The sequence below is a fragment of the Osmia bicornis genome, chromosome 4 (genome assembly GCF_907164935.1).
Source record: "Osmia bicornis bicornis chromosome 4, iOsmBic2.1, whole genome shotgun sequence".
NCBI classification, from domain to species: Eukaryota; Metazoa; Arthropoda; class Insecta; order Hymenoptera; family Megachilidae; genus Osmia; species Osmia bicornis.
In genome coordinates, this window is record NC_060219.1 from 2,497,137 (window position 1) to 2,509,993 (window position 12,857).

Genomic DNA, 12,857 nt, shown 5'->3' on the forward strand with positions numbered 1-12,857 from the left:
CGACAGGTATACGGAGGTGGGTAGCAGCGGTACTACCGGTAATAATGTGGCTTTTACGGTCGTGGGTGCTGGTACAGCTGCCGCCAAAGTCGGTAAGCGTGGGTTTCCATCGGCCTCTCAAATGCCGGAGCAGCAACCGAATTTGCTCCGCTATTTCCGTCTTTCCCCAACACCCTCGTGCCCGTTGTTTCGCCGGGGAAATAAAAGCGACAACCGAACGACGCGAGGGATACGTGTCAGGTCTCTTTATTGATCGGTAGAACGATTTCGTAAGATAGCCGATATATCACTGACTACGGGATAAAATCCACCCGCTGTTACTGACACAACCGAAGGACATCCGTGTCTCTTTCGTTGTCGAAAATGCAACCAGTTCATGGTAAGACAAAAACAAAAAAACAAAAAACAAGTAAAGATCTCAGGTTTCAGATACATTCCCTTCCCAGTTGGTTTAGAAACACCGCGATAATTAATAGTACAAGCCAGTTAACGCTTTGACGTCGATATAATTAACGTTAATTACTCGTCGATTATACGCGCAGTAATAGAATCGATTATCCTTCGAAACGGTAGCCAGTGGTTGGTTACATCTTTACACTGTGCGGGGCAATATCCGTAACGCAGCGGAACGCTAGGAAACAATGTTTCTCGCGGTACCAGACTCGATTTCCATCTAAAGTGTTTCCTGAATCCTTTTTTTTTTCTTTGAGCCGCGCTTTTACGAGCTGAGCTCTTGCTGTTGCAAGAGCAAAGGGGTAAGAGAAGAGAGTAGAGAGAGAGAGAAGCAGAGATTTAAACTGGATACGTAATCAACGAACGGAAGCCAAAGCAGCGGCACGATTTCCGCCGCTTATGCCGCTTGCGTTCGTGTGCACGCCTCGAGGTGGCTGCTTACGTGGGCCGTGACAAGTACATCCGGCACATCGAAGGATTACCATTCGTTCCGTACGCAATCACGACGTCCGATTACGCTTCGAACACGTTCGATTTATTCTCCAAACGATCCCGTATATTGGAAATTCGATGAAAGTTATCGCGCGTTTTTCACGAACCAGTAAGTTGGTTGTTGATTCGGAGATCATTTTGGATTTCATTTTGTCCGGAGGGAAGTCTGGTAATACCAAAAGAAAATATTTCCATGGTTCTACCTCGAAGTAGCATGGATACAAACAAGATCAGGCAGAGTCATTCGGAGGTAACCTTTCAGTCGCTTAACGTCGATTCTTCGAGGGCTTCTCTTAGAAGCTCTGACGATGCACTTTGGTGACACGAGAAGATACAGCAGCGTTGTTCGTCGATAAATTGTGTCGATGATTTAGGAAATTATTTTTAAGAATGTTCCGAAATTTATACTAAAAGTAGCGAACAAAATAAACAACAGGATATTTTTCACTCTAACGTCGAAAGACAGAGGATATCGCGTGTGAAAATTCGGTTGTTCATTCTTGGAAAAGGTTTTTATAAAAGCCAACGGTCCGTAACGTGTTTCGACGAACAAAAAACCGTTTGATCGCCGGATGAACTGACCGTATCGTTTTATTTCGTGTTTCAGGGTCCACCGCAGCCTGGCCAGCAATATAAATTCTCGATCGGCGAGTTGTGCGATCGTATCAAGGAGGACTTCAACTTTCTTCAGACACAGTATCACAGGTAGACCTCTATGTTTAATATCAATAAATTATGCCCTCCCCGATACCCCTCGCCCCTTGAAATGAATTCTTGTTTTTGATAAAAAAAAGAAGAAGAAAAAAAAAGAAATTGAATATTCTCGAGGTCGATTCGTGTCGAGGTGGTAAAAATGTCGTTGTCTTATTTAAAATGTACACGCGACCTGTTTGCGAACAGAACAAGATACAACTGTTTGTTCTCGGTCCTTATCTTGAAACAGATTCAACTTTCGAAACGGTTTTCAATCATTAAGAGATACATGATACTGCTCGTAATTATTTGAACAACTGTACCGGTGTTGGGAAATCGATATTGTACTTACCGACGATCAAACAAATATTATTTTTATTCTTTGTAACAATTTCTTGTTGAACGAAATTTATTTCATACCGACGACTTGAATGATTTTGCAATGTTAACAGATAAATTCATAGAAGGTTAATTATAAAACGAGATAAAATATGAATTGATTACTTAAATTAGATACGAGTTAGAGTCAGTTGCTTATATTGTTATAACGAATTGTTACAAAGGAATTATTTATCTCTCGCAACAGTAATTCATTGACTAGAGTCGACTCTCTGTTTGGGAGTACGTCGGATCTTATCTAGGAAGTGTTTGCGCAAACGTCGTGTCGGCGCGTAGGCGAAGCGGGACAGACAAACGGACAGATGTAGGCAGAGAATTGTTTGTCCGAGCGGAAGCTATGCACACCGAAGTATGCACATAGCCTGAAGGTTGAAGGGGGCCTCTCGGTTTCGATTCTGTGCACGCGTGTTACACGTTTACGAGCCATTCAACTCCTTTTACCACTTGGAAACATTCTATTCTTATCGTAACGTATCATTTGTCATTTCGTTAGAATATTTTTCTTCCATCCCTTCGATCTCTCTAAAGTACAACAAAGGAAACAGAGAATTCTCGATGGAATAATCAAATACAATTATAGAGGAAATGGTTTCTCGAGAAAGGAAAACTTTCCTTCTCGTTATAAGAAAGTTACACAGCGAAGAGTCGATAATTTCAACGAGCCTCGACCACTCGGTGGTTACCTTGTTCTCGTTCAAGTTTAGTTTGATCGCGGTCCCGTGTGACCAGACGTCCATTCGAAATAAATAACATCGTAAAAACGTAACAAGCATGAGAATATAGAAGGTAATCGTGTACGATACGATCTCGCACGCAAGCAGCAGCGAAAAGTTAAGTTAAGCCGATAAAAGGGAACTTTCTTCGGGCGGTACCGTCGGTTTTCACCTGTACACATCGCTCGACGATCTTTATCACCGGCTTGACACGTTAATTTATGCCCCGTACCTTTAAACGTGTTAATTCGCGACGTCACGTGCCGCACGATTTCCAGCGACGACGGAAACTTAAATTGCTGTTTCGTGTCACAAGCGACACGGACCCGGAGGGTAGAGATACAGACCGAGAATAAAGCCCCCGGGGTTGTGTGCATACATGCATAAATATAAGCGTAGACGTACGTGAACGGATTGCGACATTTCCACGCATTCGCTCGCGTTTTCCGTGCAGGACGCTCGGAAAGTAGCCAATTTCCCACTCTGTGCACATCAACTCTTCCGGAGAGTACTCCATTTTTCCTTGACCGCACCTCGACGTTCTCTAGCGAATCGACAAAGTTAAAGCTTAGTACACACTCGGATACAACATTTCATATATTTTGTAATTTCAAATCGAATCGCTTCTATTTCAAGCGATTGGAACTCAATGAATAGAGTGTAATCTTACTGCTTTTATCTTATAATTATTTCAAGTGAAACGTATAAAAAAACACGTTGTTACAAGTAGAGATTCCAAGTCGAGACAAGTACAACTAGAAACATAGTGTTAATAATATCGCGTAGAAAGGAGGAAAAAACGCTTCAAGGCTCGACAACTCGATGCGATTAGATAATGAACCACTCTAAATTGAATTTCCAATCAGCAAAGAGATCAATATAACAGGAAGCTTTCGAATCGAGCGATCCAGCGATGTTTTTAACAGCGCATTCTTTTCATCAGCTTCGATTAAGGCGCGAGTAAAAACACTGTTTCAAGAAACTATTACGCAGACGGGTGAGAATTTTCCGGCCGAACAGGCGCGATCGCGTGGAATAAATTCATTTTATGTCTGCATTATACGATCGATGATATGGAAAGGCGGGTTGAGGCAAGTTAGTTATATTATCAAACCGGTGGCACGCTCGTGAATAAATGCTTTCGCTAGCTCGATTCCCGAGGGAAAGATCGAGCACGATGGCAGGAGGGAGCGATAAATTTGCTGTTTACAAATTGACAGAGCTTCGAACCGCGAAGAATTTTCGCGGCTACGCAACGCGTGTGGAACAGGTGCCGGTTTTCCGCGTATTTAATGTCACGTTGAACCGTTCACCGTGAAACGGCCTCGATAAGGCATCTTGTAAATCGTTGCACCCCGTCAATCTGAAAATAATTAATGGGCTCCGAGTTGCCGGTCGCGCAACCGGAATTATCGTTCGACCGATCGTTAATATCGTACTAATTTATCGTTGACGAAGCAACAGCGATCTGGCAAGCTCTCGGAGTTTCTCAGCTCGAATCTCCACGTTCTCTTTATCGTGTCCCCTCCTTACACGGCCACTGAAATCCGCTAACGATTGACTGAATAATTCACTTCTCCCCTTTAAAGGAGCCAACGCGTAAAAAGGAGTGTCTCGTTACCGATATCGCGTTCACAGATCGTTAAACGATCGAAGAGAGTGGCTGGTTTACGGGAGAGACTGTTCCGTACACGCGATACCGTTCTCCGTTGTTCATCGGTGAAGAGCTACGTCAGGGTACGTTTTCATGTGACGCAAAGAGCCACGAGTTTCACTGTCGTGACACTGTGCGATTTAACCCCCCTTGAACGTAACGTTACGACTTCTAGTTTTCACGACAACAAAAGCCGTGTCATTAAATATCGCGATTTACCGTCACGTGAAAACGTACTCTTAGGAAGGTGGATTGCAATTTTACGGTTCCCCGGTTGGAACGTTAACGATTGAACTACGTTACCCGATGCACTTTCGCTTCCGTGATTTCAGAATCGATCGGAGAGCAATAATTTTGCCTATGAATTTCCGCGAACAGGCCTCGCGAGGCCGTACAATTTCACCTGGCCAATTCAGTCACGATCATCTTGGTTCTAAAACATTTTCGTGGACTTTCTATTCGATTACAAATCGATAATTTGACGATCAGTTGATCGAGCGTAGAGATGGCAAAGGTACGATAGATATGTCTTTCAACGTACGCGTTGGCTGTTCATTTACCATGACGCGTTTCACGAGCGTGCTTATTGCATTATTATTCTTCGTTCAACACCGCCGTGGAAAAGACCAACGACTGTTTTTACTCCGTTCGTTGTCGCGAATTAGCCGGCCTTCTTTTCTCCATTATATTCCCCTTTGTTTCCTACGGACGTTATGATTTTTCTCGTTAGTACCTATTGTCGTGACGCGCGCGTTTTAATTTAATGCCGCGGATACGACGACGAGCGGAGAGACAGACAAAGGTTTTCCGCGTTTTCCAGGGTTGTTGGATATTAATGTTGTGCTCTTGTTCCCCTTCTACAGCCTTAAATTGGAGTGCGAGAAACTGGCCAGTGAAAAAATAGAGATACAGAGGCATTACGTGATGGTAAGCCGCGAGGGAAAAGAATGTGGGGGAGAAAAACCTAGATTACAAACCGCTTTTCTTGCATCGTGCTTTCTCCTCTTTTGCTCGCCACGGATTCGTTAAAAGAATTCCGTATTGTGTAATTAATTTGTTACGTGCGTTCGTGTGGTATTAATGAAACATTTTACAACCCCTTAACCGAAGATGAACATCATTCTAATTTAATCTTTGTCGTTTCAATGTTGTATCGTTTACAAAACAAAGTAATATATCGATCGAAACGATTCGAATCTCCTATTTTCCTCGCTTTCAACGAGTCATAATACACGGCTCGTTAAATAACGATACAGGGCTTTCGTTTTGCGGCGATAATGAAGCGTGTCGCGATAATAGGATCGGAATGCGAGCTAGCTGAAACCGGTGGACGAAGAAAAGTACCGTAAAACATAATGCTCGCGTAATCGGTGTTATAACGCGGGCGAAACCGAGAAGAATTATCTCGATGTCCGAGCTGTTGCTGTTCGTTCGTAAAATGTGCTCGGAACACGGCTGGAAACGCGTACGGCATAAACGCACACAGGTGAAACATTTTGCAGGAACGGTGTTGCTCGATGCACTCAACTATTACCAACACCTACCCTATTTATTATACGAACGGAAGGGTGAGAGAAACAGGGGGTGGGGGGGGGATGCAATTTTGTAGGAACACTGGAGGCCGGCTCTATTTTCCCTGTCGTGGCGGCAAACAAAAATATGACGCGGTCCCGTTGTCGTTAAAAAATTATTCGCACCGTAGAGGGGACTTTATGTGCGGTCGTTCGCGTCGTTTCGCGGCGTATTGCCGGCGTGCCGGTTCAATGGAAATTAATTTTCCATTTAACGCGCCCTATTATTTCGGTCGAACGGTGGCTTGTTACGTGCCGCCTCGATAAAGATCGATCGTTCCCATAGACGAGAAAGTAACGTTGCACCGGCTCGTTCGAGCCTGTTCCGATCTTGATCGAAATTCACGTTAAACGTTCATATCGACTTATACGACGTTACAGAAAAATATGTAACAGATATTAAGTACGATCGCGTGTTCCCGGGGAACTCTTGGCAAACACGAGACACACTCGATTTCCCTCGTTCCAGATGGGACTCGATCGAGCGAAACAAATTCCCTTCTTCGCGATTTCACGGGGCATCCACGCAATTGCACCGCTTACCGATAGTTTCCGATATACGGCGATCCTATGAACAGAAACAATGGGGAAACGTCTGCACACGATTCAATATCCATTATCGATGTTCGTCGCGAACGCGGTAATTAGGTTTTTAACCCTCTCTGGGACTGAGATAAAATTGAGTTTATCAGAAGAATCTCTGTAATAAATAGTTTCAATTTATCCTTTTCAGAGAAAGGGAAATATAAAAAAGCGAGCGTTAGAATCGTTGAATTATATTGTATCGTATATTCCGTCCCATAAGCCCTACAGCTTTTGTATGCCGCCTGCATTTACTAATATTTTGCTTAAATGTGCGTTTTCCTGCTTGTTCTGTACAGTATTAAATTGGAGCTGGAGAAACTCGCCCAGGAGAAGACGGAGATGCAACGCCACTACGTTATGGTGAGTGAAAATCTTACGTATCAAAAGAAGAATTTCAAATTTTCTCGTGTATCTAAATTTGATCAAATTTACTACGCTGTTTCTGAGATTTATTCGAATTTGTGCCAGGAGAAAACTTTCCCTTCATAATTATTACTGGATAGTGGCTTTTTCAATTACTTAAGACATACCAAAAACATGCCATAAATTTTTCCGTGTTAAGTCGAGTAAGAACTAGCCAATCAAAGCGATAGTGTTTTAATGAAAGCACCATGCTAGACGTCGACCTTAGAACCCATCAGCTATTCAGTCGACCCGCTGAGCGGGTTCTTCTCGCGCGTTTTCTTCGTGTTAGCTGTTACCTTCTCCTTTTCAGTCGGTCTCGTGTGCACACGCAGCCGCGTGCATGTACGATAGCCAGGCATGCATGTACGCGGCTTACTTTCGCCTGTATATCTTCATTATTGCGGTGCAACGTCACCGTCGTATGCGTCTTCATTAGCGGAAGATACAAGGTACGCGACCAAGTAGACAGAGCCGATGCCGTGTGCGATTCCTACGGGGAGGGTCACAGGTCGGCTTTGAATTTACGCACCGTGCGAACTGTACATCGCGATGGGAGATTTTAGGCTTTCATGTCTTGCTTTGTTACAGTTTATTCTATTTAAGGCTCTCGAATGAAGAATCTGTTTTCTTTTCCGGCTCGCGCTTTCGAGGACGTAAATCGTGAAGAGCTAGTTTATACGTGTTCATATTTCTGTCTATTTTTGTACACATTTTAAAATTGTAAATTGATTTCCGTGAAGCGCACGAAAGAGGGTAAATTACAGGCTGGCAATTCAGCCAGAAATATCTAGACGCTAAAGAGGCGAAACGTTAAACGTCAATAGACAGACACGTGTTAATTCGCGTGTACACGAACAGGTAGCCGCGTCGAGTAGTTCTGTGTAACGTAACAATTAGACTGTAGAACGGCAAAGTTGTTGGTGTAGTTAAAGAAAAAAGAAAAAATGAAAAGGAGAACAAACAGTAAGGTTCGCGTCGCCGTAGTTTATTGTCTTTGGCCGATATCGCGGTTATCGCGGACACGCGGTAATTTATAAGCTACACTTTGTGGTCGCGTTCGATGCAAATGACTTGATATAAAATGCACGCCGGTTGCTTGCGTGGACGTGGCACTTCCGTCGATTCACGGAGCAAGGAGATTAATCGGCCGATCCGCCGGACGAAGCAACGCGTCTCCGTCGATCGATCCTTCTCCAGACGATCATTATTTTCTCTCTCGATTCCACGCACGTTTCCTTTCGTTGAAATTTATGCGGCGCGCATCAAATTCTCGTATCTCGGCGAAAAGTCGTTTCTGTCGTTCGGCGCTAAAAAAACAAAAGCTCGTTTCGTTTGTCACCGGACGATGAATCGCGAGAAAAATCTGCTCACCATTTCGCACCGTCCCGCATCGAATCGGGATTCGAATCGATCCGGACGCCGGTCATTTATTATTAGTCGGGACGGTATCATATTACGGCGTTTTGTCATTCATGATTAATCATCGAACACAACAAGAATTTATTGTATTGGCTTCGATTGCACGGGTAGCAACAGGTACATGCGCTTGTCGAACATACGCACGCCCGTTCCGACGCGGTGTCTGACGTGTATCGAGTGACTCGTAAACGGGCCCCTAATGAATCGGCGGCGGTTTGTACGCACACGTAATTGGAATGATTCAGGCGGAACGTCGAGCCTATTCGTTATCGCTTCGTGTATCGCGCTATCTCGACCAGACGAAACGTCATTTTAGCTTGTGAACTATGTTAGACCACCGTTACGTTAGAAGAATTTACCTCGTTATTCTTTACTTCATATTTATCCATTCTATTAAGTACTAATTACGATTCAAAAGCTCTTAGAAGAATTTAAAATAGTTAAACGTGCGCGAATTCATTCATCTTCAGAACCTCGATCTCTTAAAAGGAACGATAAGTCCAGTGAATGTACAGTGAGGAGTCTAACAAGTTAATTAACTCCTGAATCGAATCGATACTCGTTGATCCGCGCCACAAGTTGCACAGCAAAAATAAAAAGATAATGATATTTACGGCAAACGTTTAATTTTCCGGTGAATATGAACTCGTTTTGTTTTTTCGCCATGAAATCACCGTGCTTTTCCGCTCGCGGCCGGTTTAAAGGCTTTCACGTTTATGCATCGCAAGCAAGCACGGTCGGCACGTTTTATATTCAAGCGGTACGTAAACGACGGTAGTCTCGCCTTTCCTGCGATTTTTCTTCGTGGAAAAGTAATCGTCTTGGCTCACCGAACGTGTTTTCTAGCGTTCGCGAATCGACTTGTCGACTTCCGTTCACGGATTTGTTTCCTATGGCTGCGGTACGTCGAACGACGTGTTCCGGCGTCGCGTTCGCGAGCAGGATGCTCGTACGACGTCGTTACGCGACGATATAGCCTGGCCACGGGGCATTACGCTTTTACGACTCTTTCACGTAATTGTCGAGCTCGTGAACTTTTACGACCACGAACAACGCGCAAGAGATCGCCTCGAAGCGTATCGTTCGTCCGCGTCCGGTGCTGTTTCAACGCCGCGGTGCATTGACTAACTTCGAGATTTTCCAAGTTTTCCACTCGTTTTCAGTAGCAATCCAGTGAACGTTCAGCATTCTTTCCGCCTTTGATCGACGTTTTACTCGAGCGAAATGGTTTTCGGTTTGCCAAGTTACGTATGTGTAAGTTCCTTCTTCTCCATTTTTCGAACACACAGACAAATGTGCATTGGTTTAGATCAAGGGAGTGTTTTTTTTTTTATTAAATCAAAGAGAGAAGTGGTAGGAGCAAATCGAGGGCAAAATTTGCAAGTCGTACAACCGGCGAGAGAGGACCCTTTATGTAAGGGTGTGTTCGCAACAAGGGTCGTAGCATCGAGGGCAGATAAAAAGGGGGATAAGGGCTCGTGAAAGGGACGAGACAGCAGAGAGAGGTAGGGTCCATTAGTCTTGCGTATCTCGTCACGGTGCAGATACCGATCGCGATCGATATCGCTCGTTTATTCGAGAATGAAAGCGTTGGTCGGCTCGTTTCCAGGACCAAAGGGATTACGATTCCGAGGGTCGCCAATACGACTCGGTTCATAGTTTTCTCGGTTCGTTTCCCAATTTTCTTTTTTTTTTTGTTTGTTTTACATCTCCGAGATTTTATTCTCATGCGAATCGAATGGTTTGAACAACGCAGGTTCCAAACGTGTTTTTTAATTAGACACTTTTAGCCGCGAAAATTTGAAAAAAACTCGTAGATTGAATTTCTGTCTCTAACTGGATAATATGAACACGATGATGCAGCATAAAACTCGATAGGGGCGTAAAGCTGGTTCAATTTGAAGATGCAAACGATTGTGGGTTGGAGAACGAATGACAGAGATAGAGGGGAGCTTTCGATTCACAGGGTTTAATGGCTGAACGACGTTTATTGTCGCACGGTTTTATCATCTCGTTTGATTCGAATCTTGTCCCCCTTGTTCGTGACATTCCGCTTCCGTATTAAACGCGTCAACCGTGAGTAATGTTTCCAGCTCTGCGATAATCATGATTCTGACCTCTGTTCTTACCAAAGTATCCCTCGAGAGAAGAAGTGTATTAATTAAAGGCTAATTACCTCGTCGAGCCACGAGAAGAGACCGTTCCAGGTAACTGTGCCGTAAAAGTTTCTTGTCTTCCGTCTTTTGCTCATACTTTTCCCTCTTTTATGTTTCCTAAATCGTCTGAAATCCCAGTGACGACGAATTAACTTGACATTTAGAACGCGATGATGTTCATTCGGAAAGAATTCAGTTGTCTCATCGCAGTATGTATTAGAGAACTTGCTATGAAAGAGACGGATTAATTTCTTTTTATTTATTCGTTATTGGAGGCACAAAGGAGAAACGATTCGTTTCTAATTGACTATTAAGAGTTTGACCATCCCAAAATTCCTGTAAATGGAATATTGAGAACCACTGACCGGTAGGTGAATTAGTTAAAGCATACCTGGGATGGGGTCTTGTACACACGATGTAGAAACGATGTTACGAGAAACCGGTCTTGGATGTCGTGTACACGCACAAATCCGCAGGTACACGTGCGCATGTACACACACACACACACAGACACGTACGTACACAGAGAGAGAGATACTTAAGTTGAGCAGACTGCTCAGAGGGTAGGTAGAGCGATTTCTCGTTCGTTTTTCTCATTTTCTCCGCGCGTTTATCCTCCTTCTTGGCCGGGATCTCGCATTACGGCTCAATTTGGCCCGCTTTTCGTAATCTCGTTCGATCGATGTAATCTCAGCTCTCGGCAGCCGTGTACCAGCCCTAAAGACCCTCTTCGTAGGGTTCTTTTAGACGTTATTACGAATTCGAGCGGCATCTCGGTTTAGGTAACTCGATAATTCGATTAACCCTTGGGAATCTTTCTGCTCGGCTTAACCGGCTACATCGGGATCTTTTTCTTTGATATTTTGCCCATCGAACCGTCCTTTCGTGCGCTCTCAAATTAGGAGTATCGGAAAAGGCTTGCGAAGCTATTACGCAAAAATATACGAAAGTATTCGAACAATTAAAGTGAATCAAATCTATGGTAATTTAAATCTTGATTCGTGTAACAACTTAGAATTTAAACTTCGAGAAAAGAAAGTCCTGTAATAGCGAGAGCGTAGAAAGAAAGTTTAATTTATTAACCCCTTACCTTATAATATGCAATCGTACTTGTAACATAACTTGCAGATTAAACGCAATAAATCTGCAAAATATTTGTAATACACTGACGGTATTTGCGCAGTCAAGGATCGTTAAATGCGAGGTACGCGTAATATTTCAGCTTTCTTTATTAGCCTTATAATTGCCGAGAAAGTTATAATACAAGGAGTTAAAACGTTAGGTTCGTGCAAATCAAATACTGGATTTCGAAAGGTAGAAAGTCTAGCACGATCTGACGACAAAGGTTTATATAGTTATTTAAGCTTCAAATTGATATAGCATAAGTATGTTTAGCGATATTTTGATGTCATAAAATTATACTTTCTGCGTTTCGTAATTTACCGTTTGAATATATGAATCACTCGGCACAATGAGCAGTGTACGTGCAAGGTGTGTTCAATTTATTCGAAGCAGAACTATCATCGAGATACTCAGCGGTTTGAGCTATCAAGTGTAATTGAATCAGTAGTTGCATAATAAGCTGCACTCGAGTGCATTCAATCAAACATTCATTCCTGTCCCCCATTCGAATCTCTTGGTTCATTTACTCCCTCTCAGATTATTATTTATCGTCCAACTCCTGGCACAAATTCGTCGTTATCTCGATTGTCTTGCATCTCTGTAAACGCGTGATAAATTCATTAAAAGTGATTACCGAATGAAAGAATCGCAAGAAGGTGCATAAAAATGAACTAAAGACTCCTGGCGTCGGGTTTCGTAAAGTTGCTGTCTACGTAGTTTGCACGATTTTCAACCTTTCAAATAATTCTCTATTGCATGTTGTTCGAGTTTATTACACGATCGTATGAAAATGTGACCGCTTTAATGTACGCCGCGCGTATTGCGCAAGAATCTCGCGTTAACGCTTGTACAAGCACGCTTCTTTATATTCATGCGCGCCACTTTATATCTCTCACGTCTAATATATCGTTCGTTTTTTCTTTTCATTCTTCCAGTACTACGAGATGTCCTACGGGCTGAACGTGGAAATGCATAAACAGGTAAGCCTTCTTCGAGTTAATTTGAAATTCAAATGAGTATCATCGAACCGCGACGATGGAAGCGGTGGAAATCGTGTGTATACGAGTTGTCCTCTTCGTGATCGCACGGATAGGCGAGTGTACGTGTTGAACGCACGTGCACCCGGTAGCTCGAGCACACCGGGTATAGTAATTACTTCGTTGACTTAACGCGTGATAGGCCGAGGTGTCTCGTT

At 43.4% G+C, this 12,857-nt stretch overlaps 1 protein-coding gene across 3 annotated transcripts in view; it reads left to right on the plus strand.

Annotated features, from left to right (window-relative positions):
- The window catches only part of LOC114873746 (protein groucho-like), an 83,987-nt gene that overhangs the window by 22,256 nt on the left and 48,874 nt on the right, over positions 1 to 12,857 (plus strand). The window contains exons 2-4 of one of the 3 annotated variants that reach the window (XM_029182514.2): positions 1,553 to 1,650; positions 5,268 to 5,331; positions 12,598 to 12,642. In XM_029182514.2, the coding sequence (XP_029038347.1) occupies positions 1,553 to 1,650; positions 5,268 to 5,331; positions 12,598 to 12,642 (207 nt within the window). Of the gene's footprint in view, positions 1 to 1,552; positions 1,651 to 5,267; positions 5,332 to 6,856; positions 6,921 to 12,597; positions 12,643 to 12,857 lie in introns of those variants that run through there. The other 2 variants (XM_029182427.2, XM_029182679.2) reach the window with 2 other exon arrangements.